The 25,036-nt window shown below is 38.2% G+C and overlaps 1 protein-coding gene across 6 annotated transcripts in view; it reads right to left on the reverse strand.

Annotated features, from left to right (window-relative positions):
- NAV2 (neuron navigator 2) overlaps positions 1 to 25,036 on the reverse strand; it is a 423,681-nt gene that overhangs the window by 19,972 nt on the left and 378,673 nt on the right. For 5 of the 6 annotated variants that reach the window (XM_074884466.1, XM_074884465.1, XM_074884464.1 and 2 more), the window contains 11 exons: positions 24,063 to 24,128; positions 22,783 to 22,827; positions 20,489 to 20,649; positions 18,190 to 18,378; positions 12,753 to 12,805; positions 10,722 to 10,745; positions 10,528 to 10,602; positions 5,963 to 6,046; positions 4,825 to 4,936; positions 4,214 to 4,359; positions 1,437 to 1,609 (listed from right to left, as the gene is read on the reverse strand). In XM_074884466.1, the coding sequence (XP_074740567.1) occupies positions 1,437 to 1,609; positions 4,214 to 4,359; positions 4,825 to 4,936; positions 5,963 to 6,046; positions 10,528 to 10,602; positions 10,722 to 10,745; positions 12,753 to 12,805; positions 18,190 to 18,378; positions 20,489 to 20,649; positions 22,783 to 22,827; positions 24,063 to 24,128 (1,128 nt within the window). The remainder of the gene's footprint in view (positions 1 to 1,436; positions 1,610 to 4,213; positions 4,360 to 4,824; positions 4,937 to 5,962; positions 6,047 to 10,527; positions 10,603 to 10,721; positions 10,746 to 12,752; positions 12,806 to 18,189; positions 18,379 to 20,488; positions 20,650 to 22,782; positions 22,828 to 24,062; positions 24,129 to 25,036) is intronic. The other variant, XM_074884468.1, reaches the window with a different exon arrangement.

A 25,036-nucleotide genomic window follows, 5' to 3' on the forward strand; every position in this document is an offset into this window, starting at 1 on the left:
TTTTACAGGTGGTCAAAATGAAGCCTCGCGATTGCCTGTGACTTTCCCACAAACATAAAATAAGTTAGGCCGCAGAGCAGAAGTCCTGACTTTGAAGTCTACATCTCATTCTCATACAAACACAAGCAGAAGGGTACGGTTTGGTCACATAGATAAGCTTGTACAATAGCTTGCTGCTACGCAAAGGAGCACATTTGTTTCTCACTCCTCTTCCCCAGCCTGCTGCTCCTGGCTGTGCTGCTGTTATGCCCCCGTGCTTATGCCAGCTCTGGCACTCAGCCGAGTCTGACCAGACCCCTGAGCTGAGCCAACCCAGCAACCTGGGCAAAAAATAACTGTTCACATGTCCGTCAAATTATTTTTCACATAATTTAGCATGTTGCATCAGCTCAGAGGAGTTGTCTGAGAAGTAGCAGAGCCAGTGCAAGCGAAGGAGCAGGCACAGGCAGCTGGGGAGGTACAAAAGGAAAAAGGAGAGGATCATCTCCATTCATCAGGCACAAGCTGTTAGATGAGTTCAGCTGTATCACTAAACCATGCTGTTTGATTTCCAGTAAATCCTTACCTTTATCTGAATTTGTCAACTTAATTGGGAACTCATCATGGCAGATTAGTGCAATATGTACTGTCTTAGCCAACAGAGAAAACAAAATCCCAGACTTGGCCTGGCTTGTTTCATTAACAGCAAGAGATCCAATTAATTCTGCACTCCAAGGTCACCCGGGTTATAAATACTCTTCATACTCAATATGTTCTGCTGAGAGAGCACCCCAATGAAATATTAAATTATACTACAGTAACAATGCAATGATTTTTGCCTTCCTGGACACTGATGCAAAGGCACTGGGTTGGGAATCAGTTTACATATTTTTAATTCTCTGAATATATAAATTCTGCTTTTCTGTCTTCTGCCTGGAATCTCCCTTGACTACAGAACATTCAAAATAGGCAGTAGTTGAAAGTGTGATCTTTGCTCATTCTTTTGCCAATATGACAGGGTTAAGGATTTTACCCAAAACATTCAATGCAAAACACAGCCTTCGTCTGGGAGATAAGGTAAGTGATGCTTGGGAGAAGGACTGAGCAGTGGCAACAGACCAGCCCTGATCTACAGGATAATCCTGTCTGGCCCACTGTGTCTTCTGCTGTGGCCTCATGGCTAACAGTTGGGTGGGTCTGGCAGTGCATGTAGCTGAACAGCCGTTTGACTCCTGTAGCGCTCATACAGATGTGCAGATGCTCAGACAGAGAAACCAAAGGGCGCAGGACAGTGTAGGGTACTCTGCTTGTTTCTGTAAAGTGGCCTAGAGATGTCCTGTAAAGCTAGCACGGAAAACACTGGATCTTTCCAAAGCACGATATTTCTCCTCTCCTCTACCAAGGCAGCAAGATGCCTCCCATTCTATTTTCTATTTAAAAATTATAAAACCACTCACAGAGAATTGGAATGGGAAGCTCTCAGCAATGGTGTTGAAACAGTGGAGTTATGGTGTGGTAGTTTTGGCGAAGAAGGTAACGAAGAATCAGTCATCTCCTCAATATCTGAATGAGAAGATGCTGACTTGGGAGATTTCTTTTTACCAAAAGCTTGCTTGAAGGAGCTGCGTAACTGAAAAAACAAGACCACAACAGTAGGCACATCATTAAGGATGAAACCAGGCAAAAAAAGCCATAGAGTAAAAACTCTAACATGCAAATACTCCAAATGATACAGCCATACTCACATATATTTTAATATAGGTAAAAAAAGAATCAAAAAGCTTTTTTTTCCTTAACTATTTTATGAGATTAATAAGGTCAATAGGACTGGATATGAATGCTTCCTATTTTTAAGATAACTATTTTACAGCAAACTCTGCAACAAGCTTTACAGCGATGTTGTAACAACTTGCAGCTATAATGTAACGTGGCTGAGACAAGGTTAAGGATGCTGAAATGGTTAGTGATGTAAATGGATGAGTTAGCTTTGTATCTCATAGTTTAAAGTAGGTCTTCCTTACCTCATTGACCTGCCGGAAGAAGCGCAAGCAAAAGGAAGCAGGGGAAGGAAAAAAGACATGTTTTAACAGATAAAGCCAGTGATAAGGAAAGCTTTGGATTTCTAAGATAAACATGACCAATAATCAACAAAGACCAACAGTTACTTTAAAACTGGAACCCTATATTTTCCAAAACCAGGTGTTTCAGACAACATGTGGTCATTTTTGCATTACTTGAGGGAGACACCAGACCCAGATCTCTTAACCATTTAAATTATATTTTCTCCTTGGCTCAGACAGAATGTTTTGGCTAACAGCCAAGTTAATGCTGTGTTTTTCGTCACTGGAACAAGTATTTCACCAGGTGAAAAGACTGAATCTTCTCTACCTATCTGCAACTAAAATAACCTTTTTAATGTGACTGTCACTTTCACAACAACGAAAAGAATGAATATTCATGTGATTAAATTGATTACCCCAAAGTTACAGTTCAACAGTTAGTGTTCAAGAAGCGTTTGGACAATGTTTAACTTTAAGGTTGCCCTGTGTGGAGTCAGGGCTTGGACTTGATGATCCTCATGGGTCCCTTCTAACCCAGGACACTCTACGAGCAGTGTTTAATGCTATTGCAAATTACCTGTTGCAAACAGGCTGGCTTAATATGAGCTGAAAGTTATTCTTAAACTAGACAAAGACTCCTATGGCGATGTTGAAATGTTGAAAATCTGGTGTTTCAGCCCTGAATGGACAGCTGTGTTGTTTTCTATATATAGCAAAAAAATCTTGGCCGAGAACTTCCTCAGTATTTGTGGAATAAACAATGCGTAAATCAGACTCAACAATATATTTTTCTCAGTAAATGACTGATTTAATTTCCAATCTTCATTTTACGGCAATGATGTATTTTTAATAACAAGATAAAAATACTGTCCTGCTTCTTCTACTTCATGAAAACTTTACTTATTTCTCTTTATAATAAGATGTTTCCTTAACCTTCTTTAAAAATAGTCGTCTGACAAGGAGGATGTGTAGGCTGATGTAGGATATCTACTAGGTTACAATAACAAAGAATAGAAGCTGAAGTAAAAATTTTAAGTGCTTATCTTAACTAAGGCTTAATGATTACAAAAGGTTTATGTCACAAATTAAGAGTCGCTGGCAATTTAAAAGTTACAGCAATTTACTCTGTCTATAACTAATGTATAACGTAGCACAAGAATGATTTGGAGATGACACTGTTTCAATTCAACCCATTATTTAAGGGGCAGAGTGAAACTACTGCCGTTATGAAGGAGCAGGCAAGATATCAATATTAAACCACTGGGGTAAGAGAAATAAAACCAAGAACCTGCTCAGAAAGCTGTTTCTTACAGTTCAGGAGTTTTATAAACATTTCTGAGAGGATATTGTGCAAATACAAAACAACCTTTTACCACCTCAAACCACATTTTGTTAACTATACAGATTTATCTGTACACCCCAAAGATCCAGGGAGATTTAAATTCAGTGGGAAGGAAGCGGTGGATTGCTTTACTGGCTACAATAAAGGATCTAGGGACTGTAGTCCAAACTACAATCAGACTAGGTCACTAAAGCAGTTATGGTCTAACTCAAAATGGAGTTTAATATAATGTACCTTTCCTCCCGTACAGAGTACCTTCTACACAGTACACGATAACCAAATAAGGCAAAATGGGAAATGAAAGGTAAGTATTGCAAAATCTTGCAAAAGAAATGACCAGCACCATAAACTTTTAAAGACTGGTATTTTTTTGTTGTAGAACTCCACAGTAATGTTCAAAACACAGTTCTTGAAGTGTTTAACATGTTTACTTAAAAGAAAGCCCTACGAGCCAAAAAGAAAAAAAAAGTAAGAATGATCTCTCATTGTGGATTTGTTTTACTTTAATAACAGACGTCGAGTTTTCCCTAAGGGGTTGGACACCGTATTACTTTTAGCCAGAATTGATCTTTGACAGCTATTTCTAATTTAATACTGGCCTTTTGGCTATTAAGCTAAAATTCAATCCTAGGCAGAGTCAACACAAGCATATACATCACTTACGACTCAATTAAGCCTTCAAAAGAGAGTTTACACAGGATTTAAAGAGTGCATAGTCCTTGTGCTGACCTGTTGCATGAGGGGAGGAAGGAGGAGCTGAGAGGCTAGATTTCACCGTGCATGTTCCGACAATTTTATATAAACCTCAAGCGATCTGTTAAAATACACTCACCCAGTTCTTCCTCTTCTTTTTCTTTGAATCACTCTCAATGTTGCTTCCCACACTGGAGTGACTGGTAGCACTGTTAATACTGGAGACACTATCTGAAGAGTGCTGCCTTCGGATCCGCAGGTCTGTGGGTTGAGCAGCTCCAGGTCCTGAATGTGAATAGAGGTGGTGTCAAAATTATGTAGGAAACTTGATAGAAGTGTAAATTACTGGGATAAGTAAGAGAAGTGAGTTAAGACAGGACTGCATTCAGACTTTATATTGGAAATTACTGAAAACACCACAGAAAATAAAGCCAAGTGCTTGACAGCTCTGAAATGGGGATCTCTTCTCCTTGCTGCTTCACATTAGGGTCTATGTGGGTGAATTACCACATGCTATAGTAAATTCAGCGAGCTCACACTGAAGGTGGAGAAGCTTTGTTAAAATGCCTTCCTGTGTGTCTAACATATGCATTTACTTTTGTAGAATCGACCGTGCTATTTACACAAATACCCATTTCAAATCCCCACATCCAAAACAAGTAAACCTCGGATGGTTACATCAGCTATTACCAAGAGGTCTGAAGTCCCATGAGCACTGCACAGTTGCTAAATGTAGTGCTTGTTTCTCACCTTTGCAGTTGAGCTCAGGTGTGTTGATGACTCCATTGATGGCAGCCTGGGCAGCAGCATTTTGCTTCTTCAGTAGTTCAATAGTCTTCCTTAACTCGTTCAGTTCTGAGTCCTTGAATAAGAAAAAAAAAAACTGTGATACATGTCTTATGAGGAGCGGCTGAGGGAACTGGGGTTGTTTAGTCTGGAGAAGAGGAGGCTGAGGGGAGACCTCATCGCCCTCTACAACTCCCTGAAAAGAGGGTGCAGAGAGGGGGGATGAGTCTCTTTAACCAAGTAACAAGTGACAGGACAACAGGTAATGGCCTCAAGCTGCGCCAGGGCAGGGTCAGACTGGCTCTTAGGAAGTATTTCTTTGCAGAAGGGGTTGTTGGGCGTTGGAATGGGCTGCCCAGGGCAGGGGTGGAGTCCCCATCCCTGGAGGGGTTGAAGAGACGGGTTGACCCAGCGCTGAGGGATCTGGTGGAGTTGAGAATGGTCAGTGTGAGGTTCATGGTTGGACTGGATGATCTTCAAGGTCTTTTCTAACCTTGATGATTCGGTGATTCTGTGATTGTAAAATGCAGATAGTATCTAACTGTTCCAAAGAAGCCACATTTCAATCTGAGCATTGGCGGTTGATAGACAATTTATGAAATATATATATGTACAATGAGATGACAATGAGGTTTGGTATACCTGGGGAAGCAGAACCTCAACAGGCTGCAAAATAGCTTTGTTATTACAACACACAAAAAAAGTACGTGCTTTGTAATACAGAAATAATGTATAGTCAAGCACACTGTCCAAAAATCCAATATTGCCTGTCTTGCAATGATTTTTCTTGGTGTTTCTCTTGAACATGCACACGTATGGATGCACTGAGAAGAAATCTGTTACAAAAATATGCAATACTGAAGATTACTTGTGTCCAAAGCAACAATTTGTAGGAATATCCTGATCAGTTGCCACAACATGCCAGTGCAGAAGAGTATTTTATACAAAATTTTTACTACATTTTACTCTAGTCATCACAATTGAGGAAACTAAGGTGGAACAGTGTATGCGATTTTTTTTTCCCCCCACAACAACAAAAGGAGCATGAGCAACAATGCTAGAAACAGAAGTTAAGACTTCCCCAAATACTTTTCAAGCTTGCCTTTTGTTCTGCGGTCATTGTCAGGCTTTGCAGTCTGATCGTCATGTTCCCCAGGCTCTGCTCAAATGCTGCCACCAGGTGAGCCTGAAAGTTAAACCATACAGAAGTAGTTTGTTCTCTCCCCCCAAACCAAGAATATTTCTGCAGGTATTTAAACAGACCACCTACTGCATTGCGTTGTTTGTTGTGTAAACGATACAGAGAAAATAAGTGATTAGAAAAGGTCAAAGGAGCAGGGCATATATGGTGAAAATGTTTGCAAATGAATTAACAGGAACAATTTAATTGTGGAAAATTAGAAATGCCAAAGGTAACAGACCAATTTCAAAATTTTAGAAAATGACAGCCCTTTCATGTACAACTGCTACTAGCAGCACACTACGAAATGATGCAGTTTTAGGCTATAAACCATGCTCGGCAGCTGCTGCTACACAATGCTTTAGGAAACACAGATGTAGGAGTAACACTGTGACCTGGCACATCGGTAGGAGATTTCCTGGAGATGGCTCCTCAGTCAGCTGCTACATCCATTTCTTTGATACTATTATTCCAACAGCCAGGACAGTTATCTCAGACATAATCCAACAGAGCAGCAAAGTGGGATTTTTTCCTAGTTTGGAATTCTCGTTATTGGGTAAAATGTGCAACTCGACATCCAGGATAGATCAAGAACAAAAACACCTCCTGGGTCCCTAGGAGTAAAGGCCCTTTGAAGAGTCACATCTCAAAACTAATCCAGTTCATGTTCTTTTCTCAGTTGTTTAAAGCTGCTTGGATTTTGTGATAAATGGAAAATACATTTTGCAATTTGTTGAAATAGATTCAACTTATTTTTTTGAAAACATCTCACAGATTAAGTAACTGAGGTTTTCAAGGGACACTTTAGAGAATACATGTTGTCACCTGAAAGTATTCCTGATACCAAAAAGGCACGGAAGGATGTCCTTGGTTATCTAGCCATGTCCCCAGGCTATTGCAAGCAATGACATAAAAAGACCTCCTATCACAAAATGTAGAGAGGAAAAAGAGACAAATCCACCCATATTTCTAAACATCTCCTGCTGTTCCATTTTTGAACTCAGACTTGAACGTTGACTTTTTATGTGGGCCATTATTAGCATGTATAAGGTTACTTAGTGATAGTTTTCAGGTATCCTCACACAGTTAAGGTAAGTCTTGCCACAAAGCTTTTTGCAAAAAGTTTGGATCTAAAAAAACCCCAAAACGTCACTTGTAAGTTTTAGGATACCCTAAAAAAGTAAAATAAAATAGAAAACAGTAAATAAAATATAAAGCAAGTTTTTAAATAGAGGAAAACCAGGCAGAAACTTCCCTTCAATTAGACCACTTATTTTGCTGCTGGATATTTAAAGCAAAAAGATGCTGGAAGACATACATAGAGGTGGAGATCCTCACTATGCTACCCCAACAGAAGAACTCTGACAGCAAGGTCAGTCAGTTCAGTCAAGGTGCCTCCTCTGCAGAGAGGGACAAGGATGGAGGCAGAACTGCTGCGGCACTGCAGCCAGTCTGCCAGATGCTTTATCAGCTGATACACCTGCACATAACTCAAAGACCTGTCCAATATTTGAATGCACCTTGCTTGAAACTGAGATCTATGTGGTAAATATCATCCAAAACCTCCTGGTGCTTGGCCAATTACCCACCCTTCTTTTCCCAAGAAGCACTGAGAACCCCATGTTGATTATATTAAGGACATCAGCTAGGAATTGAAAATGACTGAGAGGTAAAAGGAAGGAAAAGTAGATTGAGAAGATGGAAAGGAACTTGATAAAAAGGAACTCTGTTTCTGGTGCGATGACATGGGTCTGTTTTATAGATATACATGTATATCTATAAGCATGTGCACAAATAACTGAACACAGGCATAGTTCAATACCTATTTCTCATTAGCCATGACAATCTATACTAACCATATAAAATATTTTATTTCTCTATTAAAAATAATTCTACACGCACAACGACAAGTAAAATTGTGTGAAATCTTTCCAAGCGGAAAAGAACATTCTCTCACCTAAATATATACAGAACAGCAAAACCTTTCACAGAGCTATTCCAGACTTATTCATCAGCAGCACACAGCTGACTTGTCCTAAATAACTGTTCTCACATTCACAATGAAAACAAACATGAGCAGTACAATAACACAGGGATGTGCATCTCTCATTCCCATCAGCCTCTATGAAAATAAGCAGAGCAGAGACTGTGAGAAAATAGCAAGAAGTAATTTAAACCCTCACCCTACACATGTATGAAAACCTAAATATTTATTTTAAAACCAGAGATTGCAAAGCTTCTGTTGGGGAGGATGGACAGGGAACAACAAAACTGATATTCAGGAATCCTCAGCAATACTTTGCAAAAGCTAAAAATAAATGGGCAAGTGGGACCACACGGATTAATAATGGGATCTAAACCCTTAATGTTTTGACCTGAACCTTAAGAAAAAGTTTCTCTTTGAAAATTGGACTGGGCATCCTGTCTGGAAATTGTTCAGTGAGCTATGGAAAAGAGTTATCTTCACTTCCTAGTTGGAGCAAAACCTTTTCAAATTCTTGCCCCTGATGGCCTGAGAAGCATCAAAAGCTGCAATGCCTATATAGGAAAATTGAGGGAAAAGTTCATAAATTACATAAAGAGATGAATTCAAATTGCCTAGAGGTAGAAGCATTTTATTAAAAAAAATTTGTGTAAAGAAAATGTCCATAAAGCAGTGTCTTAACAAACAGCATTTACCAGTCTTAACTTTTTTGGGAACAGACCTGGCCTTTTAGACGGGAAAAGAGGATGTTCTCTGAAAAGAGATGGCCAGAGACTGAAATATATTACTAGGACAGTTATAGCAACATCTCTGTAGCAGACTGTTGCTGATTTAAGGACAAATAAGGGGCAGGTCCAAGTCTAAGAAGTTTAAATAGCATGAATAAAAAACTTCAAAGTTTCAGTGAAGTGAAGGAAGCAAAAAAGGAAAATTATCAAAACAATAAATGATGCTAACTTTTTGGGGTGAACACTCTCCCTCCCCAAAACCCCAAAACCCAAATGACTCCGAAACAAAAATGTACAGCAGCAGCATATGTTAAAAACTATTCTCTGCAAAGATAGTGGTAGTGACCACACACAAATTCTTGGGCAAATTATGGCAGCTGGGGCAGGAACAGAGTAGCCTGTGCTACTCACTGCTCTTGGAGACAAGCTACTAACTCCTGTGTTGAGTAACACCCTACTGAATCTGAACGCTGCATGAAGAGAAACACAGCAAAACTAAGGCAGAGCTAGATGAGGCACAGCTGACAAGTTCTGTGTTTGGAGGACACAATCTGAGTTATTTAACAACATGATAAAACACTGTATGCAAGAGAGTCTGGTCCTGCTTTCTCACATGTAAAAGAAACTTCTAGATGAAAACCAACTCATGTATCCAGTCCCCTTTGTATTTGAAAGGCAAACATCAGATCTGATTTTTGGGGAGATTTTTAACAGTTTTTCTTTTCCTTTTGGGACAGTGACTGAGTGGTTACATGCACTCAAAGCCTTTTTATTTGACTTCCCTATTAACCGAGTTCTTGGTTTTCCCTTTCCATTTCGCAAGCTGGATGAAGCACTGTGATGCCTGCAGTGAACACCACAATAGATTTTCCCTTGAATCCTCCTGGTGATAGGTGTTACTGCTCAGATGAAAGCTGTCCTTTACTGTGCCAAGTTTCATATCCCACCTATTCAGAGAGCTCATGGACAGCAACGTCCTCTTCAGTACCATGTGTTCTGATGTTTATTCATTCCCACAAACTAGGATGTCGGTATGATCTGATTTGATGACTATTCATCTGTAGCTTATTTACTCTAGAACTGCTTATTTTTCTAGCAAGCTTCTGTTTTGCAGATTTCTGCTATCTGTGACTACAGCACAGAACACATAAATAAACTTGCTCAGGGTCATACATACTGTTGTCTCAACACCTCCTGGCTCCCAAATCTTTTTTTTACAAGTGTCTTACATTACTTATTCATCAAATTCCTCAGAGGAAACAAGCAGAATTATTGTCTACACTGGTTAAAAATCAAGTATGTCCACTCTTTAGGCATAACTTTAAATTAGTTCTCAGAGCCTCTTATGCCACTATCACCTATCATGCCATCAGCCCACACCTTCATGCAACAGCAAAATACAATGCATTTCAACCCACATTTCTACCAGTTCTTATTCCTATCAATTATAACATCTGTATCTCACCCCACCCAAATGTCAAAGCAAGTCACTATTTATAAGAAAAGACCCTGTTTCTCAAGATGGTTTACATATACATAAAGCCAAATGAGTATTATAATTCAGTATGTGAAGAAAAGCGTAACACAATTCAGTAGGACAGAGGATGTTATATTTGGAAAGGTCCCACATACAGGCAGTCATTTTTTTAAACGCATCGGTAATATGAACAGAACCTTATACACATGAAATCTTTTTGTCACTTAGAAAAAATGGGGTAGTAATTGGTGCATTAAAGGCATTCCCTGTTAGTGTTTGTTCTCAGAGTTGTACTCACATTGGCAGTCAACTGAGTTGTCAGAGCTGACACTTTTTCTTGGGATGCATCCAACTCTCTTCGCAGCTTGCGAATCTATATATTTTAAGAGAGCACTTTATTGCATCATAATATGGAGAAATAAGATAGCAAGACAAGAAATGCAGAGTGTCTTGACAGAACAATTACGCCTGTCAAACACGGTGTGCTCTTACCTCTGACTGGCACTTCTCTTCAGGCTATAAAATAAAAACGGAGGAAAACACATGAGGATATTACAACACAACCAGCCTGACAAATTTATTTTTTTTTTTTTTAATTTCAAAAACTCTAATGTGAATTTCTTATTTTGGAATCCCACTTCCATATTCAATCTAAAATAATCACAATTTATTTATTCTTCAGGAAAAACAAAACAGGCTGCTAGTACAGTACTTCTCCCTGCAGGAAGGAATTTGGGCTCCACTTCCCAGCTTGCTGACCAGTGCACCTTGGAGTCTGAGCCATGGAAGGGTGAAGTCCTGGCTCCATGCAGAAGGGACTGCACGAGGCTCTGAAGAGCAGGACTGTCATAGAACATGGCTGATCCTAGGCAATTCCCTTCCTCTGATGCTCAGCTCTCCACAGGAGGGAGATCATGGTTTTGCATTCCAAACTGATGTGGAAAAAAAAAAAATATTATTCCCACTTGGGTGCTGCCTAGGCACTGTGGTGATGAAAAACTGAGGACACACTAGTTAACTGAGGATGCAAAGCGGATGTACCGACCATCCGTTGTGGTCTGCATGATAAAACTGTGGCTCCTATGGCTTGCTTCTAACCAAAGCTATCAGCTAAAGAGAAGTATATGGTAGGAAGTTACACACTCCACTGTCCTTATGTAAACATGTCCACTACCAGCCACCATGAAAATTATACCTATCAAACCACACTATTAAGAGCTGCTTGTGCTTGGGCAGCAAGCACATAAACCAGAAGCTCAGACAGCAGCTGCTGAGGGATCTGCTTGTGGCTCTCAGGGTTATAAACCAGAGGAAAAGGTCTGCTCTCCATCCTTCCAGTACGTTACCTGTTTTGGCTTCATATGGACCTTGCTTGAGGCAAGGTCATAATGAAAGGTGGTATTTTCAATTCATTATCAAGGTCTTAAGGCCATGTTACACATGTAGCCTCCTAACATGTAAAATCATGCTAAAAACCACTATGCTGGCTTGACAGACTTCACAGACAGTTATACATGACCTTCCAAGAGCAAGTTCTTCCACGTACTCTTGTATCACATACTTGTTTCAGCTGTGGATGTGTGGTAATTGTGAAGCTACATCATACTTGCACAAAAATTTGAAGATCCCGTTCAGTTAACACATATTTCAGAAGTAATTATTATCCACTGTTTTTTAAAAGGTTGTCCTTTAAGAAACCCCCAAAACTGTGATCGTAGCATGCCAGGAATACATAAGGCACCTTTAATCTGGCTAGCCTGGATAGTTACAGCAGTGAAGCCACTTGGATTTAACCATCAGTGCCAAATACTTCTGTACAGTCTTGTGTGGGCTGGAACCTGCCGTGCCCCTGGGTCGCTGCCATCACCCCAACTAGTTAGAGAAAAGCTAGGCAAGACAGGTCTGCATGTTGCAGCCTCACCTCCCCATTACAGCACAGGTATAGTTTTAATTTACATGGTCTTCCATAATATACATTTAAATGGAAAATCTTTCATGAGAATATGAGAAGAAAATAAGCAAATGCAACATGAGTTTAAAAAAACCCCGTTTTTTCAAACTCCAGTAAGCCTTATTTTAGGATCAGATAACCTAAATGAATACATACTTTTAGAGAAAATATTACTGGCATGATGGCTTCTTTAGAATTGTTAAATTCTGTGCATTAAAAACTTAGTAGCAAATCAAGGCTGGAATGACTATTCAGCAAATTTTGGGGTGCTTTAGGTAATGAAGTTTAAATCTCCTCAGATCTACTGAGGTCCTTTGTAGCAAAACTTATTTAGTGTAGTTGTAAAATACTGACCCAAAAAATAAATTGCTGCTTTTAGGCCATTAACGTCTGTGTTTAATGAGGATACTGCTAAATACCCACAGACATCACTATGAACATAAACATTTCTTTTGCAGGCAGCATTCAGAACACAATCAAATGAAAAATGCTTTTTCTTCTCCTCCTTGAATGGCAAAAATAATTAGCACAATAAGACCAGTCAGTTCAATAATTTTGATCAGTATACTCACTGTTGAATAAATAGATGACGTACTGGACACCAAAGAAAGAGAAGAACCATGCACTAAAGGAAAGAAAATAAACACAACTAATATAAATACAGTAACCACACAGTGGAATCATCATAGATCATCCACTGCCAACTACCAGACTACTGAAGAAATACTTTCACAAATTTCATCATCCATCATAAACTTAATTATATTACACTGCACCAATAATGTACAAGTTTGAAGAATGCATGGCCAGGTAATACAATCCATAAACTCTGATTTGGTAAAGCTATTTTAACTGTTTAATAATACTTGTTTTTTGGGGGAATGAGATGTGGTCAAGAAGATTAAAAAGAATAGTTTCAATGAAGATTTGTTGAGAAATAAATTTCTCTGGACAGCTTATTTTAAAGCCCTTGCAAAAGGGCTTAATCAGCAACAAATTAACTGAAATGCAGGAGAGATTACAGAAATAAATCTAACTGCTTCATCTTCAGTTTTAGATGAGACTGAGGGGGCAGGTTGTTTTCTTTAAGCAGCAGACCAAGATGGAGATGTCCTGAGAAGACCAATATAGCCAGCTCTGGTATATAACCTGATGCTCCAGAGGAAGACGTGGAGCACCCAGGGCAGAAACCGTTGTCTACTTTTGGGGCTCTGAATGCTGCTCTGAATGTAGCTGTAACTTCCTTTTGCTGATTACAAGGGGCGTGGTATCATGGGTGTCCATGAGCTGAACATTCCCTATCCTTGCAGGGTTTTTTGGTCTTTCTTTAAAGCAATGATGTTTCTTTAACAAGACCCAGTTCTTTCTCTCATAGAAAAATTACCTGGGTGAAAACATGGCTACAAAACCTTTTCTGGAAAAGAATCCATTTTAAGAAGTTTTTGTATTTAAATATACATTTGGTAAAAGATATACATATACATTGATTCTCAATCACCCCAGTGTTAGGGTTTACATATAACATAATTTAAATTTCAATTATGCTATTAAAAAAACTACCTGAAGCTATTCTTTCTGCTACTGAAGCATGCAAAATTATCTTTATTTTTAGTTTTAGAAACAAAATATATTTAACTGAAACTTTAATTTCAAACTTCAGGTAACTTCATAAAAATCATACAAAATCATGTTAAATCACTTTTTTCCCCCATTTAATTCCTCCAGTCAAAAAAAAAAAGTTCAGAAAAGTTGCCATTTTGCTCTAATTACCTACTGCAATTCTCCTACATTCATAATAAATGGGCTCTGCTTTCCCATTGACATTATATCCTTAGGCAAGGCTGGAAAGAGAAGTAAACAAAGTCTAAGGTGGCTTCTGGAGGAATTTAAGACAATTAAAAAAACCCACAAGAAAGTAAAAAAGACTCACACCCATTTGCTTTTTCTGGTTAATCATATTTTCAATTAAAAGGATCTTTATAGTTAGATGTTAAGGACCGTAGTGCATTAAGAACATAAAAATAACTAGCGTTGAGTCAGACCCAGGGTCTGTCTAATCGTGTGCTCCATCTCTGGCTGCAACCTCAGCGCATGTTTAGGGAAACGAATGCAAGAAGGAGGCAGATAGTTGGTGATTTTTCCCCAGGTACACCTTTGTATCTTCTGGGAATCATCAGAGATGGAAATTCCTGAGATGGAAACTGCAGTCAGACCATTATTTTTCATAGTTGCTGTGACCTCTCTGTCATTAACTTGCCTAACCGCTTCTGAACCCACTGACACATTTTGTCTGTAACAAAAAACTCTTCTGGTGTTTAGAAATAGAATTATTTGCAATTGTTTTAGACCTGTGACTGAACCAGTCAGTAAGTTCCTTGAGTTCCACACCCTGTGATATGACAAGTAATGGATAACTGACCTCTTTATAATGCACTAAATGATATATTATCACCTCCCTTCAGTCATCCTATTTCCAAGCTGAAGATTCCTAATCTATTATAGCTCTCTTCATATCGTAGATGCTATGCATTAAGATCTCCTTGTCACTTTTCTTTTTACCTGCATTTTACCTTTAGGACCTCCTCTTTCAAGATGGAAAGCCCAAAGCACAGGCAATATTGCACAAAGCCACCAATGGACTCATACAGAGAACATGTTCTTTTCTGGTTTGCCTCTCTATATTCTTCCTTTGTGCAGTTTTTACTAACAGAGATGTAGTCAAAAAAGCAGTCGTACCAACTGGCCAGAGAAGAAACAGATCTCTTTACAATGGACTGGGACACACACATTTCTGAGTTAGCATCAACTGGATTTTTTAAGATCACATTGGGATTTAAAGGAGGAAAGAATACTCAAAATAAAAAAAGGGAAAGAACATGTAACTCTGGGAATCATACTCTTGCCTTGTAAAACATCACGACCACACCGTTTGAATGTGTATATAATTTGAGATTTCTAGTTTTAAGGACAACCAAAGAGTTAATATTTTTGCGCAATTTCTCTTTAAAGTATCTGCAGATGGCTACTTTAAGGCTATTTAATTAGGAGCCTGAAGGCAGTTACGTTCTTGATGTGATTCCTGTTTTTAGCAGTTAACATGCATCTGCACGCAGGCTACAAACCCAAATTGTTTTGGAGCTATTATTTTAAAGCACTATAAATGCATATGCAAGCATGTATCATTTTTAATGTTAGAAAAGAAACGGTCTTGCCATGATCAACTGTCTAAAGAGTAGAAAGAACGACAGGTATTGCAGTCAGTAGCACAAAAAAGAATAAAAATTTATACCCCAAATACAATGAATTTAATTCCTTTCTCACTAGGAGGTTGAAGTATCAGGGTGAAGCCAGCAGCAGCACAGCTCCTGGGGAAGGCTGATGGCCAGCGAAGTGGACAAACTGGATAGCCAAGAGACCACTTCAGTTTAAGGCTGTGTTTTTTGCCCTGAAGTTCTGGCTGGTTTGGAGGCTGTTGCTGCTGGCATCTCTCCAGTCCTGAAACCCTTCCTACCCGAAGAATTATGTTCTGCAAGGCTGACTAACGTTTCGACCTACATGCTGCACTGTGAGAGAACATGACTGTACTTCGTACTGTGGAGACAAAAGAAAAAAAAAGGCTTTTAAGAATAAATCCTGGCCCTACTGATGTTAATAAGAATAAAATGTCTTGTAATCTTATGTGCTAATAAAAAAATAAGAAGTAAATTGGTAAGCTTTACTTAACACCTGGATTTATGCTTCATTGACACTGGCTGATTGTATAAAATCAATTTGTTCGTTAACCACAAATTTAATTCCTGTAACACTTTTTGATCTATTCTCTCAAGGTGAAGGTGAATGATGTATTCATGCTTTTCGATCTATTCTCTCATTCTGTGAAAGTGAATTAGATCTACAGGTTTGAAAGCACAGGACAACATATATGCCATATTCAGAACCACTTGCCCACTTGTAACTTGTGATTCCCTGAGAAATAAGCAGCTAATTAAGCAGGCTATTCCTGCCTTCTATATGGCCAGAGAAGTGACAGAAGGCCTTTAACCTGAAGACAAAAATACGGAGACTGCACCTACATGTTCATCCCATCTGGTAAAATATTACCATCCTCTTGGGTGCCAAAAAATTAGGAAAAGTTGAAAGGGACTTCTTCAGCATGTCCACTGTAGAGACAAATTCCTTCCTCATATACAAAAGTCATCTTTTTCCAGTGCTGTCAGGTCCATAACTTGGTAGAGCTTTCTTGGACTTTGTTTTTAATACTTTTTTTAAATTAATGAAATGTACTTTGCAGAACATGTCACCTAACTCTTCCCTTTTCCTTTTCTTTTTTTTCAAATGGTTCATCCTCAAACATGTAATACTTATTAAATATTCTTCCAAACTAGCCTCTTTCCTGGACAACAATTTCTGAATTATAAGAGATAGTTTAACCTCCAACATGCCAAAATGGATTTGCTGCAATTTTAAGCACACTTAAAAAGATTAAGGTTACAATATTTTGAGGACGTCTTCAATAAAACCTCTGTAAGTTTTGCTGTAGTAGTTCTTTCAGTAAATCTAAGAATAACACAGATGCAGTGATCTAAATCCCTTCACAGATTATATTAAGGAACTCTTTAGTAAAAGCAGGACTGTTCATCACAAAATGGAATTCAAGTATCTGACAATCTGTGACTGTTCAGGATCATCTAGCTTCCTGAGAGCATGGCACAAACAAAAGTTAATTCCTGCAATGACAGAGTTTTCAGCCCTACGGCGTTATTCTAATAGTTTTCAACCCCTAACGAAGATCCTCAGCCATGGGCCTCTAAAATACAATTAGATGTAATGGAGTTAGATTGGCAAAATTCGATAATGAATTAGCCCTGCATCTTTCCGGAGCCATATCCAATACACATTTTCTATCTTTTCCAATGGCAGAAAACTGATGGGAGAACCAGTACCTCCAGGGAGGCACCCTGGGGCTCTTAAAGGCCCCTACAAGCATTCCAGTGTGGCTCCCACGCACGCCTGGCTCTAGGGGAGCAGCAACAATGGGCCACTGATATTAACACTGCTGAGCAAGGTCTTCAGCAGTGAAGGAAGCAAGACAGCCAAGGCTTGTGTGACCTGTAGTGATAAAGTACTTGATAGCCAACCAAGCTCCCCATCTTTGTCAGAAAGGAGATGTAAGACTCAAGAGAGCTAACGCTGGAAGAGCTTCCTACGACCTTCCTATGAACCACTCCCAGAGCTCACCCCACTTTTGACTTCTCAAAGTGCAACAGTTGAGGGTTTTAACATGTGCTCATAGTTATTCCTGCTACAGCCATAATGTTGCTTGATCAGTAGCAATCAAACTAAACATTTATTTATAGGTAAATTACTTTTTCTTCTTATATTTACATGTGCTTCTTTTATCAGGTATGATTACGCATTTGAAAAGACAACAAGGGATTAAAAAGAAGAGCCTAGATGTTTTGAAGAACTACTCAGGTCCCTTCTGTGGAAGCTGTGTGATATCAACCCAGGACATTCAGCAGAAATAAAAAGTAACGACAATTTGAATACAGATTAAATACTGGAAAGATTAACCAGGATAGAAACAACAGTCTGGTTAATACCAATTATTTATACTACAAAAAGAAGCGTGGAGGCCCAGGTTCAAGAGAACAGTCCTATTCAAGGAAACACTGTAATATGCTAACTCGAAGCATGAACTAGAGTCATTCTCAGATCACTAAAAATGAAGCAGAGGATGTGTTTAAACAATTTCTTGAACAGTGATGGTCTAGGTACAACACTTACATGCTTTCCTATGTCCGACCTGAAGGATCACTAAATGAATATCATCAGAACAACGATGACCAAGACTAAAGTTTTATCTAACACTAAGAGCTTCCCACAGAGAGAACTGTGCAGCGAAATGACCCCTCTGCTGAACTGAAAAGCACCAAATTTATACTTGGTTTATGTGAGAATGACATCTTCTGATCATTTCCAGCACCATCACATATTTATTTTACTAACCTTCTTCAAAGCCATCGCGGAAAGAGCCAGACCGGCTCATTGTTCTGCTTTTCTCGTCCAGGGACATCGAGCTGTTCCTGAAGCGTGTATCGCTGTAGGGGTCATAAGGACCATCTGCATTGGAAAGGCTGTGGGTCCGTAACATGGTTGGATTTGACAAGCTCATCTGGGCTGCAGTGGTTGGGCTTGCTATAAAGTGAAGAACAACCACCAATTTATTTGTGTGACCACAAATTTTAATACTTAATTTTTGTTTAACTACCAATAAACTTTTTTTTTCTTTAAGACACAAATTTTTGATGTCATCCTCTCCAGGCTTCATTATTTTTCTAAATTTAATGAATTAAAATAAGAGGTATGCAAATCAAGCTAGTGAATAAGCAAACTCAAGTAAATAAGATCATTTTAAACACTGCGTGATATGTCTATGCTTCTACAGACAAGCTCAGTCAACTCACTAACACCTTGTAGGCATGAACTAATTAACCATCATTTAATTTGGAACAGTCCTTCCTCAAAAAGGACTAAAATGCCCAAAGGAATTTGAACTAGTGTTTGGCCTATATAGAACAGGCCTTATGAACTATCTCCTTCAAAGCCTTCAAGTTCTCAAAAAACGACATCTTCCTATGTATTTAAGTCACAAATGTTAAAAGCTTTAGTTTCCTAATAGTTGTGTATTTCAGAATTGTTTCTTTCCACTATGAGGAGCTAAGAACTATAAAAGACCAAATCTGCCAATACTCTCTCAAGCATTATATAGAGTGCAAAACATCTACTCCAGTTTCACATTTTTTAAAAGAACTTTTGTGCTAAAATTATACCTTGTATTTACTAAGAACTAGTTGATTTGTGCAAAAAAGGGAACAACAAAATTGCTGTTCCAACTGGGAGGTTCCTCTTAGTGTGCTGTCACTGCCATTTTCTATATATAGCATCTGATACAGACCATTGTAGAAGATAAAATAATTCAGTTTAAGCTCAACTTTCATATCAACATTTGCTATTAAGTTAAACACAGTGACCTCTCTTGACTCCAATATCTCCAAGCTCTTTTCTTAAGAACACAGAAAAATATCTTCTTTTTTTTGGTTAGTTGCTTGTGGTCAAATAGCTTTTGAAGATTTTTAATGTAAATAATCTTCAATATTCTCCATAAAGAGTTAACTTTCTGGGCCCAAGACTATGCTTTTTTTTTACCATTAAGGTACTTTCATGAACTTTCATAACAGTTTGTTAGCTGTTGGCAATGTAATTACACTGTGTGTATATTCAGCTGAAATTCTGTTAAGTGTCAGTTTATTTAAAGCTGTTTATTTAATCTGTTTCTTTTCATCGCATTCAAAGAAAGGCTCTAAAACGTCACTGCTGCAATTCAAAACTGCACTAGAAATAAGTGACCATGTAAGTTGCTGCAGATTCACACAACACATGTAGCTCACAAGTATAGGCTTAGCTATTTTGCATATTATTTCTTTATTGTTCTAGAAAAGATGGAGGGGCTTCTGAAAGTCAAAAAGAAACAGCAAATGTCTGTTTGACATAGTTTTTCCAAATGTCACTTAACTTAAAGACAATATATATATATATCTCTCCTGTTAGGACTGATTTACATACCTAAACAAATTGCAAAGGCAACAAAGTAATATTAAGCAGCACACCAGAGATGAGCGCTACAAGCACTTTAAATTAGGTTATTTCAGCTGCTGATATGGTCAACCAAAATCTGCGATGTTTTATGGATCCTGTCAATCAACTTTTATTGTTTCCTTCATTTAAAAAGTGTTTACTTTTATCAATGTAATTAAGTGAAGGAATGATATCTTTTCCTGATTTAAAATTCTTCTGACTTTTATTTCAGACTGAGCTTTATGCAACTTTCCAACAAGCCGCCTGAAAAATACATACAAAGATAAAATATCTTATACTCATGAGACTGGCACATACAGTAAGTAATACGCTTGGATTTTAAAACAATATTACTAAATAGGTAGCCAACATCTTAAGTCCTTTAAACACACCAATGTGTGATATTAACAAATAGCTCTACTGAATAGCTCATAATTTATATTAAGGCATCTGATTACTCCCAGAACAGTATTTTCAAAGAGTTACTGCAAGTATGCCACCTTTGGGCATACAAGATAATAATGCTAATTAGTCACACTGATTTCAATGAAAGAGCTTCCTGATGTTGAATGAGGGACTCGAGCTGCTGAAAGAAAATTATATGGTGTAATATGCTATTTTCAAGACACACAATGTATTGCTATGATTATTCAAACAGATAATTATTCACCAAGCTGTGAGAAGTTAAATCTAGTTCCAGAGGGTGATGTTATGCTGGACCCAGATGAAAATGGAGAATTGCCAGCAGTATCCTGAAGTCCTCCTGCTGAATGGGACCGTAGCCATTCTTTTGCATCTTCCTGATTACGGAGTTGGGAGGATGGAGTATACCTGCAGAAACAAACAGTTTTTTCAAAATGAACTTTGACATTTATTTAAAATTAAAAAAAAAATAAAATGAGATGTCACAAGACTTGGGCAGGAAGAAAGGGAAAGAAAGATGAAGAACTCTCATATGAAGTTTAAGGATTATATGATATAAAGCCAATACAATTCTGAATTAGGGAACTGCTCCAAGCTGTTCCTAATTCATTCCACCTCTGGCAAAAAAACCCCACAAACTCATTTCCTATGGTTTCAGTAGTAATCAAACTAGTAGTGAACAAAAAGCTACAGTTGTGCACTGTAGCATTTCAAAATAAGATACAGTGTGTATTATGTATGTATGATTTAAAAATAACCATAATTTGGAAATCCTTTCCTTAGGTTATGCCAAAATTCTATCACTATTTTAATATTTCAGTGTATTGCTAAACTTAGTTGGCTTTTTGTCATATTATAACAAAATTCAAGTCAACAAAGCCATTACCAGATTTTTCAACAAGTTGTGACTCAATAATTCATATTATAGAGACAACAGCATAAAGGCCTGTGGAGGTGTATCCCATTTAGTTCAAAACTAATAGCATTAAATCATCAGAAAGAAGAGTATGGTTAGTTTTTTCTGAAGGCAAAGAAAATAGCAGAAACATTGTCTATGCCAACATCAATGGCAAAACACCCGCCGGCTTCAGCTAAAGCAAAGTTTTAAATCTGCTTCTGTATATGCCTGAAAAATAGGTGTTACCACAGGTGTTATGTGAAATACATGATAGGGTACAGGTATCAACAGAAAAAGCATCATGGAAACACTTGTCTGCTGATAGATGTCAGTGTCTGCCTTATGCTGTGCCATCTGCTTTTGAGAAATATTTATGAGTTACTAGCTCTCCTTCCAAAAACTAAACACTTGGAGCCTATTATTAGTCGATATTATCTATTTAATTAATTAGATTGGCTCCAACTAAATACGTTACAATAAGATATCACTTATTAAGACTATTTTAAATTAATGTGACCACTACACTAATTAACATTGCAAAAACTCAAACTGCTTTCAAAAAATACATTCCTTCTTCTGCTTATGCCTCAACACTTAAGCAACAGTCCCTGACTATCAGCATCTCTTAAAACTTTGCACATATATCTGTCTATTAAGAAAGGGACTTTAAGCAGTCATTTCACTTTAACACACTGAGGATTTTTTATTTGAGCGTTAATACCTACCTCTTCAGCACTCAAATGTTTCGGTCTTAAAAGAGAGTCTTTATTTATTAGAGACATACTTGTGAACCACAGAAACATTTTAAACAAAATGCCATTTTAATAAAGGCTCTTAGCACTCAAAGCAGCTATGAAGAACAATGTGTATAGCACAGAATAAATTGCTGCTGCAATTTCAAGGCATCAACTCAGTGATCCTAGAAGCTGCATTAAGCAATTCTGAAGCTGCAATTTTCTAAATTGTCTAAGATATCTTCTGTAAATTCTGTAACCCTTAAAGCATTTAATTAATACACTTAATGTTGATTACCTTATAGAATTGTATCAATGGTAAAATCTTTTTTGGTCCAGTTTTTTTATGTTATAAAAATCATGACCTTTCAGACATACAAAATGTATGAGAAGACAATTATCAATAGTTTATTCTGGGATTTTTTTGTTCTTTTCTAGAAGAGTAGAAGTTATCTCTAAGAGCCCTATATATTTATGTATTCTGAAGCAAATATTTTTTTTAAATTAGTATGTCCAATCTCATCCTAAAAGGTTTGCCGTGATATTGCAAATATTTTCTATGTATATCAACACCAAGGTTCCCGGGGTGAAAATGATCTAAAGTCATTCCATGTAATAGCCATAGAAGCTGCAAAATTACTGTTTTAAAGTCAAGCCCAGTCATGGTTTATGAGATGCTTTTCAGCAATTCAGCCAGCAAAAGCCACAGTTCTTGCTCAAGCAGAGAAGCCACTGGATGAAAAAAAGCACAGTGGTCAATGGCCTTCTTTGACGATTAAAGAAAGAAAGAAAGACAATATTGTTGCCACCTCTTGCAAACTGCGACCATCACCACCAGCCACAACAGAAACACAAAGCAAACTCCAAAGCCACAATAAAAGCTGTTAAACCGTGTGGAAACACCAATACCTGAGTCCCTTCTTAGGCAAAGTGTTCCTATCAAGATGTGGGTCGCTGCAGAAAAGTTAAAAGAAAAGAACTTCAGAGAAGAACAAAAGGGAAGGAATAAGATCAGGACGAACAAACATCTGCATCACCTTTTCAGAGGAAAAGGTGCTGGGGCCTTCCTACAGAAACATGCAAAAGCCTCCTTACCCAGGTGTGGATTTGCACAAACATGCATCTGGTACCATGCCAATGAATCTCATCTGTTCACAACGTGATTTTGCTATTTCTCCTACCCACAATGAACAAAAATGGCATTTGAAACGTTAAATGGATGCTTAAAAATATGCTTTTCAGCAGGCATGAGACAACTATTTGAGAAAACTGATGAGAATCTCCAAGTCCAAACCACCTTCCTGTCATTTCTTTCAGCAGACACCGTTTAGGGAATGCAGCTAATTACTGTTACGTAGCTGCAATGTGTATCAGTAAAAGTATTGAGCCCAGACGGTTTAAATTTTCAAATCTTAGCTTAAATTCCATTAGTGAAGCAAAATGAATCTACTAGTTGTCCATAACCCAAATATTTATGTTTTTACAACTGATGAACTTGTAACTGAGCGGAGTCTTTTAATTTGTTTTTAAAGAAAATATCCATGTGTTTAAATTAATTAATTTAATAACAATCCTTATAGCTAAATTACAGAGTGGGAGTGGTTCAAATTACAGCAGTGAGCAAAAGTGAGCTAGATGTTTAGATTCAGGTCATCTTTTCCTAACTTTAGCATTTGTCTTTACAAGGATGGATGTGCCTAAGTCCCTGCAAAACACTCATGAGCCAAACTGCAATAAAAGACTGACGACACTGAATGACACTGGGACTTCACGACAAAAAAGGACAGGCCTGAAAGGCAGTGGGAAAAGCAGCATGCCAGAGGAATGCTGAAATGCTAGTGAGAGTTTAGATTGGTAGAAAAAAAATGGCAAGATTTTCAAATTGCCTTTGGCAAAGAAATGAGGGGGGGAAAAAAATAACCCCCCACACCAAAAGATGTTCCCAGTAATAAGCACAACACCAAAAACATGCCAACTCTGCTGTATGCCATTCTCCAGATTGATTTCGGTAGATAGATGGGGTGTTTGAGGGGACTCTCACTGGCATGTCTTTGTGTCAGTTCACACCTGAACGATGAACACAGCAGAGGACTCAACTGAGCACAGTCAGTCACAAAACAATTTGCTTCACCAAGATGGGCAACAAAACCTACAGCCTTGTGCATACTCCTGTCTTGAGACAGCATTACCTGTCCTGTCTCCTGGGCAAAGTATTTCGGCAGAATTTGGGGCTAGCAGCAGGGGAAGAAAGAGGGCTAGAAGAATCAGTCCAACAAGACAGAAAACGAGAGAAGGAATATTAGAATGAAAAGAGGAGAGAACAGAAAGGAGTTATAATAAAACACAAACAGAAACCCAAACTGTCAGAACATTATATTCAGCAGTAATTTTCTCCATCGAGATGCAACTATAAAAATTTTGCTACCTGACTACAGAATTACACATCAGAATACAGCTGATTTCCAATGCTTGCAGGGGTACTACTGCCCTCTACAAAAGGTCACTCAGAGAGCATGCAAGTCACTGTTGGATTTATCCCAATGTTAGCTCAATGTGCCATTAATACAGCTCTGATGTTGAAAAAGCAGTCCCGTCCCCTCCTCCCTGCTCAGTCTGTTCCCAGCTCCTACTCTGTGTCCACACAGATATTGATTAATCTCATCATGTAAGGAGCTGGGGAACTCATCAGTCTGAAATACAATTCAGATGATCGTTTTTCAGTTGGACCCATCTCCCAGTTGGGTTCACTGTGCATTCACAGGAATGCCTATAACCAAAACACTGTAGGGAGCAGCTGGAGATGGGACAGGGCAGCAGGGAGAGAACGAGAAGGGATCAAGTAACTAGGGAGACAGTGACTTCTCTTTTCAGCATGACTTCCAGCTTAAAAGCTTGTCAAATGTTACAAACAAGAAGTTTAACAAGAAACAGTTGGCTTCTCAAATCAAAATGGTAACAATGATGGAGGTTTCTTTTGAGTATCTGTATCACATCAACTTTGGAAGGATAATATATGATGCAAAATTCAAATATTAGGTAGTAGCAAGAAAGCTCTCACATTGGCTACCACAGCAAATTAAAAATCTCACCTGAACCCATCCTCTTGCTCTGAACTAGGCTCCTTGCCTGGAATGGCCTCTTTATATGTTCTAGTAACACCATT

This window comes from Strix uralensis, chromosome 15 (assembly GCF_047716275.1).
Source record: "Strix uralensis isolate ZFMK-TIS-50842 chromosome 15, bStrUra1, whole genome shotgun sequence".
Classification (NCBI taxonomy): Eukaryota; Metazoa; Chordata; class Aves; order Strigiformes; family Strigidae; genus Strix; species Strix uralensis.